The 12,067-nt window shown below is 42.4% G+C and overlaps 1 protein-coding gene across 1 annotated transcript in view; it reads right to left on the bottom strand.

Annotated features, from left to right (window-relative positions):
* The window catches only part of LOC139548573 (alpha-2-macroglobulin-like), a gene marked incomplete at its 5' end in the record, with an annotated part of 29,566 nt that extends 17,701 nt beyond the window's left edge, over positions 1–11,865 (bottom strand). Inside the window, 11 exon segments of the mRNA XM_071358324.1 lie at positions 544–693; positions 1,056–1,205; positions 1,384–1,529; positions 8,696–8,762; positions 8,990–9,223; positions 9,544–9,714; positions 9,867–9,976; positions 10,322–10,442; positions 10,565–10,715; positions 11,497–11,581; positions 11,701–11,865. Of these exon segments, the coding sequence (XP_071214425.1) occupies positions 544–693; positions 1,056–1,205; positions 1,384–1,529; positions 8,696–8,762; positions 8,990–9,223; positions 9,544–9,714; positions 9,867–9,976; positions 10,322–10,442; positions 10,565–10,715; positions 11,497–11,581; positions 11,701–11,865 (1,550 nt within the window).
* Positions 11,866–12,067: the final 202 nt, after the last annotated feature.

Consider the following 12,067-nt stretch of genomic DNA (forward strand, 5'->3'; position numbering starts at 1 on the left):
AGTTTGCTTTGTATGTTTTATGTTTTGTTTGGTCAGGGTGTGATCTGAGTGGGCATTCTATGTTGTATGTCTGGTTTGTCTATTTCTATGTGTTTGGCCTGATATGGTTCTCAATCAGAGACAGGTGTTTTGCGTTGTCTCTGATTGGGAACCATATTTAGGTAGCTTGTTTTGTATTGTGGGTTGTGGGTTATTGTCTATATGTAAGTTGCCTGTGTCTGCACTTGTCATTTATAGCGGCACGTTCGTTTTGTATTTGTCTGTTTAGTGTTCCTCTTCGTTTATTAAATAGAAGTATGTATTCGTATCATGCTGCGCCTTGGTCCTCCTCTCTTCCACATTATGACGATCGTGACAAGAGCTCAATATTAATGAATGTCTCAGTTTAATTTTTCTATTCTAAATGTGTGTTTTTTTACTTCCAACTGGCTATTTTAGAAATATAATATTTAAGAAGATGTATGCATGGTAACAGTATGGTAACTGATTCTTACGAGAGAGGAAAAGAGGCTTCAAGTTAAGAGAAAACAAGGCTGAAGTTACCTTAAAAACTTCATGAGGTTCATTTCCCTCCTCAGTTTGTCCTGGGTATGGCATTACATATCTCCTTGGTCTTACATGTAAACATGCTACTGGATCTTCAAGCTGGTAGGGAATGTGTCTTGTCTCCTTGACTGGTAACAAATCAAATATCTGGAATGGGATAATAAGGAGACGGGAAATGACCTTGTTCATTGGGCACCAAACAGAAGGCAGGGACTACTTGGACTTGTCAAATAAGAAATGCTCAGTTTTGTTTTCCATTGCTAAACGTTTTTAATGCTTTCCGTGCCCTAATGAACAGAACCCAGAATATGAACAGAATGTGAACCAATAGGGAGGTGCTTTTCAGTTGATGAAGGTACACCAAATGGCCAACAGTGACCAGACCCACTCCAAGTCTGCCGTTGTCACTTCTTAGTCCCCTGAAGCTGGTTGTATTGCCAGCACCACAACAGCTGTTTATATGGTGGTACTGTATGACCGTTGATATTCACTACACCGAGCTCTGTTACCTTGTCAGCATCCAGCCTCTTCCCTGGCTCCATGATGTGAACACTCTGGTCCACAGCACTGAGGCCACAGAGGGAGCCGGGCTGGGCCGAGAGCTGCAGGGTGTTCTCCTCCCCTGGAACTGCTTGTGAGGGTGAGAACTCCACCGACACCTGGTGCACATGACATACATAAGTGTACATTATACACCTTTATACAAAGAATGATATCTATGTGCATGGAAACACTTGACACTTTTTATACCTTCCATAAAATGAACATAGTATGTTTGTGATGTGCAGAAGTCAGAGGGTATAACACACGAAGAAGCATGCCCACATATACACACACCTTGTGCCTGAAGCATTTCTCAGTGGGAAAGTTCATGCTGTGGGCGATGACAGTCTCACTGGGTAGCATACTGTACACAAGGACCTGTACCACAGGCGCCATCTCCGGAACCACTGCCAACTTCAAAGTAACTTCACCCTCAGTTGCTGTAACGCAAGAGCATGTCACACTGAGTACGTTTACGTGCACAGTAATACTTTGATAGTAAACTGATTATGCAGTAGTCACTTTACTCTGTTTATTTTAATCACGTATGGTCAAAATCGATGAAAGCATACGCCTATTAAAACACAAGGACATATAAACGTTAGGTATGCACAAAATATGCCCCAAAGCATGCATGTGCCAGTTTTCACACAAAAGTTGGTATTTATAAAAACTGATCTTGAAGTGAGAATGTGCTTATTATCCTCCTGCAAACTCCAGACCATGTGAATGCAGTTTCTAGTGGTTAAAGTATTGCATTGCAAGAAGGCAAAAGTAGTTTATAGCCTTGTGCAGGAATAAATGACGCTCATATTCATAACAAAAAACAGGTAGCTACATATAACAAGATGCTATCACTTGCCCTTAGTGAGAAGACCAAACATTTATTTTATCTTTGTAGGAAATGGATGCCTATTTCATTTCATTTCCATGATCATTGCAGAATAAATCCTCACCTTTTCTGACCACATGGTTCCATAGGCTACTCGCGAAATAGCCCATAGGCATACAACAAGTTAGGATAGGATACCGTTCATCCCATCTCTCATTTAATTGGACCCACTTCAGAATAAATAGATGAGCTATTTCAAGTATTTTTTTTATTTAACCTTTATTTAACTAGGCAAGTCAGTTTTAAGAAAAAAATATTATTTACAATGACGGCCTAACCCCCGGCCAAACCCTCCCCTAACCGGGACGACACTGGGCCAATTGTGCGCTGCCCTATGGGACTCCCGATCACCGCCGGTTGTGACACAGCCTGGGAACAAACCAGGGTCTGTAGTGACGCCTCTAGCACTGCAATGCAGTGCCTTAGACCGCAACGCCACTCGGGAGGCGACCGGTTTAGAAACGCAGTTTAATGATAGAACAGACGGTTCACCCTTTTCCTTGACTTTTGTAGGTGTCTGAATACAGTAATGTCGAATTTCTCTTGTGGACAATATTCCATTTATTAACATAATACATATATCATAACCATTGCAGAATACTTTTCCTGGCATGATGAGTTTATAATCCCGAAGTAGCCATACAACAAATTACCATGCGCATCTCTCATTTATTGAGCCTATTAGATAGGCTATTATATTGTAATTTCACGTTTTTACTCCATGCATCAGGCAGGGAGCCCTTAAGACGTGAACAGCAGTTGATATTTTGCATTGAAATGTGTAGGCTACCACTGTAAGTAGGCCTACCGTAGTTTTCATTGTAGACAATGTTTCAGAATTTGTGGGCAGTGCATCATATTTAAGTTCGGGGGGAAAATGAATGCAAAACATTATTGCATTCAAACCATCTGTTCACAGGTCCACTACAATTTGCTATTTTGTCTTTCAGAAACAGTCAGATAGCCTACAGCAAATGTCACTACAAAGAAGCAATTCTGCCAACACCTCCATAGACATTTAATCAAGTTCGCCATTGCTATTTAATTTAGATACTGTTTTAGCCTAATTCCAATACTTTGAAAGTATACAGCCAATAAGGGCGTTACTGTCATCATAAAAGTTGAATGCTGAGCGTTTTCCAGGCGGAGTTATAATGCTCGTTCACCCACGCACAGTTTAACGACAGGTCTGACTCATAACGGGTGTGCGGCTAGTTTATGTATCTCAATATTTATGTGTGTGCAGTCTTTTCTTAAATGGCGCACATGGATATTTAGTGAAACATTTACGCAAAGGTTGTGAATGAGGCCCCTGGTTTTCTGAGCAATCTTTCACATTATTAGGGCATGTGAACACCTTAATCGGTGTTCGAGCAGTGCATTTGATCTGCGGATGTGCTTTCACCATGTCAGCGATCTGCCCTCTTTAGCTCAAGGGAAGGGAGTTCAGAAAGACCCCTTGACTTTTTCCACATTTTGTTATGTTACAGCCTTATTCTAAAACGTCCCCCCCCCCCCCCTCATCAATCTATACACAATACCCAATAATGTCAAAAACAGGTTTTTAGATTTTTTTGTATAAAATGTATAAAAATTAAATATTGAAATATGACATTTACATAAGTATTCAGACCCTTCACTCAGTACTTTGTTGAAGCACCTTTGGCAGCGATTACAGCCTTGTGTCTTCTTGGGTATGACGATGCAAGCTTGGCACACCTGTATTTGGGGAGTTTCTCCCGTTCTCTGCAGGTCCTCTCAAGCTCTATCAGATTAGATGGGGAGCGTCGCTGCACAAGTATTTTCAGGTCCCTCCAGAGATGTTCGATCGGGTTCAAGTCTGGGCTCTATCTGGGCTACTTAAGGACATTCAGAGACTTGTCCCGAAGCCACTCCTGTGTTGTCTTGGCTGTGTGCCACCCAACCATAAAGGCCTGATTGGTGGATTTCTGCAGAGATGGTTGTCCTTCTGGAAGGTTCTCCCATTTCCACAGAGGAACTTTGGAGCTCTGTCAGAGTGACCATCGGGTTCTTGGTCACCTCCCTGACCAAGGTCCTTCTCCCCCGATTGCTCAGTTTGGCCGGATGGCCAGCTCTAGGAAGAGTCTTGGTGGTTCCAAACTTCTTCCATTTAAGAATGATGGAGGCTTGGTTTTTGCTCTGACATGCACTGTCAACTGTGGGACCTTATATAGACAGGTGTGTGCCTTTCCAAATCATGTCCAATCAATTGAAATTACCACAGGTGGACTCCAATCAAGTTGTAGAAACATCTCAAGGATGATCAATGGAAACAGGATGAACGTGAGCTCAATTTCGATGGTCTATTTCTGTTTTTTATTTTTAATACATTTGCAAAAATTTCTAAAAACTTGTTTTCGCTTTGTCATAATTGGTAATTGTGTGTAGATTGCTGAGGATAATTTTTAAAATCCATTTTAGGCTGGAGCGTAACAAAATGTGGAAAAAGTCAACGGGTCTGAATACTTTTCCGAATGCACTGTATGTGATTTTTCTTGGGTCACTATAACTATATCTATTTTGCCAATTGGATTGATCCCCTCTACCACACGGAACCCCACTAATCTACCGACGGAAACGCACGAGGTGGCTAAAAACAGACCTCCATCCTATGCTAGCTTGCTACCCATGGCCCGGCTAGCTGTCTGAATCGCCGTTACCCCAACCAACCTCACTACTCACTGGACCCTTATGATCACTCGACTAAGCATGCCTCGCCTTAATGTAAATATGCCTTGTCCATTGCTGTTCTGGTTAGTGTTTATTGGCTTATTTCACTGTAGAGCCTCTAGCCCTGCTCATTATACCTTATCCAACCTTTCAGTTCCACCACCCACACATGCGATGACATCACCTGGTTTCAATGATGTTTCTAGAGACAATATCTCTCTCATCATCACTCAATACCTAGGTTTACCTCCACTGTATTCACATCCTACCATACCTTTGTCTGTACATTATACCTTGAAGCTATTTTATCGCCCCCAGAAACCTCCTTTTACTCTCTGTTCTGGACGTTCTAGACGACCAATTCTCATAGCTTTTAGCCGTACCCTTATCCTACTCCTCCTCTGTTCCTCTGGTGATGTAGAGGTGAATCCAGGCCCTGCAGTGCCTAGCTCCACTCCTATTCCCCAGGCGCTCTCTTTTGATGACTTTTGTAACCGTAAAAGCCTTGGTTTCATGCATGTTAACATTAGAAGCCTCCTCCCTAAGTTTGTTTTATTCACTGCTTTAGCACACTCTGCCAACCCGGATCTCCTAGCCGTGTCTGAGTCCTGGCTTAGGAAGACCACCAAAAACTCTGAAATCTTCATCCCTAACTACAACATTTTCAGACAAGATAGAACGGCCAAAGGGGGCGGTGTTGCAATCTACTGCAGAGATAACCTGCAGAGTTCTGTCCTACTATCCAGGTCTGTACCCAAACAATTTGAACTTCTACTTTTAAAAATCCACCTCTCTTAAAACAAGTCTCTCACCGTTGCCGCCTGCTATAGACCACCCTCTGCCCCCCGGCTGTGCTCTGGACACCATATGTGAACTGATTGCCCCCATTTATCTTCAGAGCTCGTGGAGCTAGGCGACCTAAACTGGAACATGCTTAACACCCCAGCCATCCTACAATCTAAGCTTGATGCCCTCAATCTCACACAAATTATCAATGAACCTACCAGGTACCACCCCAAAGCCGTAAACACGGGCACCCTCATAGATATCATCCTAACCAACTTGCCCTCTAAATACACCTCTGCTGTTTTCAACCAAGATCTCAGTGATCACTGCCTCATTGCCTGCATCCGTAATGGCTCAGTGGTCAAACGACCTCTGACTGATCACTGTGAAACGCTCCCTGAAACACTTCAGCGAGCAGGCCTTTCTAATCGACCTGGCCGGGGTATCCTGGAAGGATATTGACCTCATCCCGTCAGTAGAGGATGCCTGGTTATTTTTTTAATGCCTTCCTCACCATCTTAAATAAGCATGCCCCATTCAAGAAATTTAGAACCAGGAACAGATATAGCCCTTGGTTCTCTCCAGACCTGACTGCCCTTAACCAACACAAAAACATCCTATGGCGTTCTGCATTAGCATCGAACAGCCCCCGTGATATGCAACTTTTCAGGGAAGCTAGAAACCAATATACACAGGCAGTTAGAAAAGCCAAGGCTAGCTTTTTCAAGCAGAAATTTGCTTCCTGCAACACAAACTCAAAAAAGTTCTGGGACACTGTAAAGTCCATGGAGAATAAGAACACCTCCTCCCAGCTGCCCACTGCACTGAAGATAGGAAACACTGTCACCACTGATAAATCCATTATAATTGAGAATTTCAATAAGCATTTTTCTACAGCTGGCCATGCATTCCCCCTGGCTACCCCTACCCCGGTCAACAGCACTGCACCCCCCACAGCAACTCTCCCAAGCCTTCCCCATTTCTCCTTCTCCCAAATCCAGTCGGCTGATGTTCTGAAAGAGCTGCAAAATCTGGACCCCTACAAATCAGCCGGGCTGGACAATCTGGACCCTTTCTTTCTAAAATGATCTGCCGAAATTGTTGCAACCCCTATTACTAGCCTGTTCAACCTCTCTTTCGTGTCGTCGGAGATTCCCAAAGATTGGAAAGCAGCTGCGGTCATCCCAAACTTCAAAGGGGGGGGGGGGGACACTCTTGACCCAAACTGCTACAGACCTATATCTATCCTACCCTGCCTTTCTAAGGTCTTCGAAAGCCAAGTCAACAAACAGATTACCGACCATTTCGAATCCAACCATACCTTCTCCGCTATGCAATCTGGTTTCAGAGCTGGTCATGGGTGCACCTCAGCCACGCTCTAGGTTCTAAACGATATCTTTACCGCCATCGATAAGAAACAATACTGTGCAGCCTTATTCATTGATCTGACCAAGGCTTTCGACTCTGTCAATCACCACATCCTCATCGGCAGACTCGATAGCCTTGGTTTCTCAAATGATTGCCTCACCTGGTTCACCAACTACTTCTCTGATAGAGTTCAGTGTGTCAAATCGGAGGGCCTGTTGTCCGGGCCTCTGGGAGTCTCTATGGGGGTGCTTCAGGGTTCAATTCTTAGACCGACTCTCTTCTCTGTATACATCAATGATGTCGCTCTTGCTGCTGGTGAGTCTCTGATCCACCTCTATGCAGACAACACCATTCTGTATACTTCTGGCCCTTCTTTGGACACTGTGTTAACAACCCTCCAGACGTGCTTCAATGCCATACAACTCTCCTTCCGTGGCTTCCAATTGCTCTTAAATACAAGTAAAACTAAATGCATGCTCTTCAACCGATCGCTGCCTGCACCTGCCCGCCCGTCCAGCATCACTACTCTGGACGGTTCTGACTTAGAATATGTGGACAACTACAAATACCTAGGTGTCTGGTTAGACTGTAAACTCTCCTTCCAGACTCACATCAAACATCTCCAATCCAAAGTTAAATCTAGAATTGGCTTCCTATTTCGCACCAACGCATCCTTCACTCATGCTGCCAAACATAACCTTGTAAAACTGACCATCCTACCAATCCTCGACTTTGGCGATGTCATTTACAAAATAGCCTCCAATACCCTACTCAATAAATTGGATGCAGTCTATCACAGTGCCATCCGTTTTGTCACCAAAGCCCCATACACTACCCACCAGTGCGACCTGTACGCTCTCGTTGGCTGGCACTCGCTTCATACTCGTCGCCAAACCCACTGGCTCCAGGTCATCTACAAGACCCTGCTAGGTAAAGTTATCTCAGCTCGCTGGTCACCATAGCAGCACCCACCTGTAGCACGCGCTCCAGCAGGTATATCTCTCTGGTCACCCCCAAAACCAATTACTCCTTTGGCCGCCTCCTTCCAGTTCTCTGCTGCCAATGACTGGAACGAACTACAAAAATCTCTGAAACTGGAAACACTTATCTCCCTCACTAGCTTTAAGCACCAGCTGTCAGAGCAGCTCACAGATTACTGCACCTGTACATAGCCCATCTATAATTTAGCCCAAGCAACTACCTCTCCCCTACTGTATTTATTTATTTTGCTCCTTTGCACCCCATTATTTCTATCTCTACTTTGCACATTCTTCCACTGCAAATCTACCATTCCAGTGTTTTACTTGCTATATTGTATTTCCTTCGCCACCATGGCCTTTTTTTTTGGCCTTTACCTCCCTTATCTCACCTCATTTGCTCACATTGTATATAGACTTATTTTTCTACTGTATTATTGACTGTATGTTTGTTTTACTCCATGTGTAACTGTTGTTGTATGTGTCGAACTGCTTTGTTTTATCTTGGCCAGGTCGCAATTGTAAATGAGAACTTGTTCTCAACTTGCCTACCTGGTTAATTAAATAAAGGTGAAGTAAAAATAAAATAAAGAAATAAATGTGTCTTAGAAGTAGTTTTCACTTCCAAAAATAGCATGTTCACTGAGGTAGAACATTTGTTTTGATTGACGATTTCTGCATTCATCAGACTGCCATCGGTAACCTGATTTCAGACATCCATGTAAACAGTATTATTGGGGAACTTGTTCTTCTTGCAAAGCGTTTTAATCTAAGTATTATCTTATTCTGAGTATCCACAACAATCGCATTATTGTGTGCATGTAATCGTACATTGTCATTGTCATCAAACACCTTCAAGTATGTTCATAATTAATTAATGAAACTCCCTCACCAGGACTCCCGTGCTGCACGGTAACCTTCATATGTCCATGCTGAACTATCACCCCTCTGGATAAGGCCTGGAGGAGGGAAAGGGTAAAACACTTGTCCCAGTTATTCCATCAAGTCAGCAAGAATATGATGAGAAGTACTGGTGTTGTATAGAGACATCCTTCCTTTGAAGATGAGAGGCTGGGACTATGTCTGAAATGACCCTGGTCAAAAGTAGCACACTAGAGAATAGGGTGCCATTTTGGACTCACCCTGGGTTTGCAGTTTGTCACAACTTGTTCCTGGTTCTACTCACCAGGTAGATGACATCCACTGAGCCCTTTGGGACGGTCTCCCCTACGATGGCATACTGGATGGTGATTGACACTTCCTCCCAACATGCCAGTGGGTTTTCCATCTTCTGAATAGCCAGAGAGCTGGATGTTTTACTGTGAGGGGCAGTGGGCTGGATCAGTGAGAGTTTGTGTTGCCCTCTTTTGAAATAGGGGACCCTGTATCTACTGCTCTCCGTTTGTGGTGTGTTGCTTACCTGGAAAGCAACAGAGGGAAGAGAGAGTATAACTTAAAGCCCAATCCCAAATCGACCCTTAGACCCTATACAATATACTTGTGGAGATCTGAGAGGATTTGACAGTTGGAAATATGGTAACTAACATTTCCACCGTGCCTTCTGATAGGCTAGGTGGAAGTTTCACCATATTGCTTATTATACCAATGGATTTTTCTAAGATCTCCACAAGAGCATGATAGACCCTAGAGGGTAGGGTCAAGTGAGTGATTTGGGGTTGAGCATAAAGAGTCTTCAGAGTCTTTCAAAACCTAGACGGACTTTCAAAACCTCATACTTACTATAAGGTTAATATTCTCTTTGGGCATACTGGTTGTGTTGAGGGAGAAACTGGCAATACCATGACTGTCCGTGGTCAGGTTCTGGAGATGATGTGAGGACCAGTCTTTCTCCTCCAAAAGGTAGACTAACATGTCTGAGATAGGTGTGTTGTTGAAGTGAACAACATTTATCTGAGGAAAAAGGGGGGGAAAGTTGTAAGTAGTGATGCTACATGTGTCACTGTTACCTACCATTGGTAGTTAAGTAAACAGGAATGTCAAAGACAAATGGCATCTACAATTCAACTAAGTCTAAGAAACAATATCACTGTATTTGGACGCACCTTGCCCTCGATAATTGATCCATGCTCATAGATTTTGGGTGTGTCAACAAATGTGAGTTTTCCAATCACATAGGAGAGCTCAATGTGTTTTTCCTTTGACTGTGTAATACCTGTCAAAGGAAAACAAAAGAAAATAGGATGGTTTATTTCACAACTACACACGCCACCATGATGCACATTGGCAGTTCACAATGCAGAAGCTGAATTCCAGCGCAGCTTACTCAACGTATTAAAAACATGATTACAAACGAAGACATGAATAAAAACAGCATAATATGAGGATGTAGCACCAAAAGTCAAATACGCAGGTCATGCCAATCTTTATAATGTAATTAAACATGCAATCTTGACATTATGTAATTCACTCTCAAGAAAAAAAAACTGTTTTCATTTGACTTCAGGCAAATGTTGTCATCACTTCTACCGTCTCCAAATTCTTATGATAAATTACTTGCCTGTCCCCTCCTCCTCTACTTTGGCATTAAAACTCAGCCTGTCTATGAGCATTTTCTCGCCTGCATCCTTTGTGAAAATGAACATGTTGAAGACATGAGAAGCACAGCCAGTTTGGTCCATCTGGGAAAAGCAAGCAAAACCACACACATTAAGAAATGATTTAAATAAATGAACCAGATCACATTCAAATGTAATATGATGGTAAAAACAAGTATATAGTTTCTTCAGGAAAGCATACAGACCTCTATTGACTCTTTATGGCAGGGGGGTGTATAATCAGGAACTCCTTCTGGATTTTTCTCATCAATTCTTATTGGTATCAATACATTGTGCCCTAAGGGTCGGCACAACTCTACCTCTGCTTTACCAGGTACAGGCTGCCCATACGTGTATCTGATTTGATTTCATAATAAAACACATACAAAACATAAAACATCATACATTTCCTACTTAGAGAGACGTAGTATATTCTAAACCTTTTATGAGACATTACAACGGCTCATACATGCCTCCTTACAACTATGCATTATACCTGCAGGCTTTCTTTAAGTCAAGTGTTTTCAACATTGCCAATGCATCTGTACCTGTATTCATAAAGTCTCTCAGTGTATGAGTGCTGATCTAGGATCAGTGTAAACTTCTGTATCAGAATGAACAAGGTCACATGGACAGGAGAGACCTGATCGTAGGTCAGCAATCCCACTCTGAGAGGCTTTATGAATATAAGCCCGGCTGTTCATGTAAATGCCACTGTCCCAAACGTTTTAATTCTCAGGGTACTCATAAGAACATTTTATGACATTGAGCAGTAGCATTGTAGGTCTTCAATTAGTATTTGTAATTAGCACAGACCTGGGTTCAAATACATGCATATTTAAGGATTTGTATTTTAAATACATATTTTCTGCGTATTTGAGTATTTTTCAAATAATAAGGCCCAATCAAAAACTTCTAATTCCTAGATTATTTTCAAATACTTGTTTCTAAATACACGATTTCAAATATCCCCAGGACCAAACAGAACTGGGTTGAAATGCATGGAGTATTCAAGTATTTGAATTTGAATCAAGGTCTGCATTAGCGAAATGCGATTAATTAGACAGTGACAAATAGTGGAGTTAAAAATAGTCTTGTAACTACAGTGCATTACAGAACAGAGATAGTGTTGACTCACGTTGCACACACTTCTACTTTATACTCCTCTTGAACAAAGCTGATCTCATCGGCGAGGATCATTTTGATCTCAAACTTTGGCAAAACTAGAGATAAGAGAACAGCAGGCAACTCATGAATGTTCCAGAAATGTGATGCATTGATTCAACTTCCAGATCCATAATATTACCTAGCATGAAAGGTCAAATAAAGAAGCTCTACTTACCATACTTTTCTACCTTGAAGCGATGGTATATTTTGTTTTCACCAATCCACACTACAATAGCATAGGATCCTACGGGTGCTTCAGAGTTCAGGGGGTAAGAAAGCTGCAGAATGTTGCCACTGGATGTAGTATTGACCCACTGTCCAATCCTGTTCTGATGAACATTCTGTTGGTTCATAGAACAAGGGACACATGTAGCAGGGTGCAACATTGTGAAACATTCACATACAAAGGATGTTATGTAGGCCAAACATGCCTGTCTGACATGAAGAGTAAAGAGTCACATCAGCTCTATTCATGACATTTCTATCTGCAACGTTCTGAAGTTTGCTTGCTGAAGGTGGCCCAGATGTGATCACATAAAGCT

The sequence above is a fragment of the Salvelinus alpinus genome, chromosome 21, assembly GCF_045679555.1.
Source record: "Salvelinus alpinus chromosome 21, SLU_Salpinus.1, whole genome shotgun sequence".
In the NCBI taxonomy this organism is placed as follows: domain Eukaryota; kingdom Metazoa; phylum Chordata; class Actinopteri; order Salmoniformes; family Salmonidae; genus Salvelinus; species Salvelinus alpinus.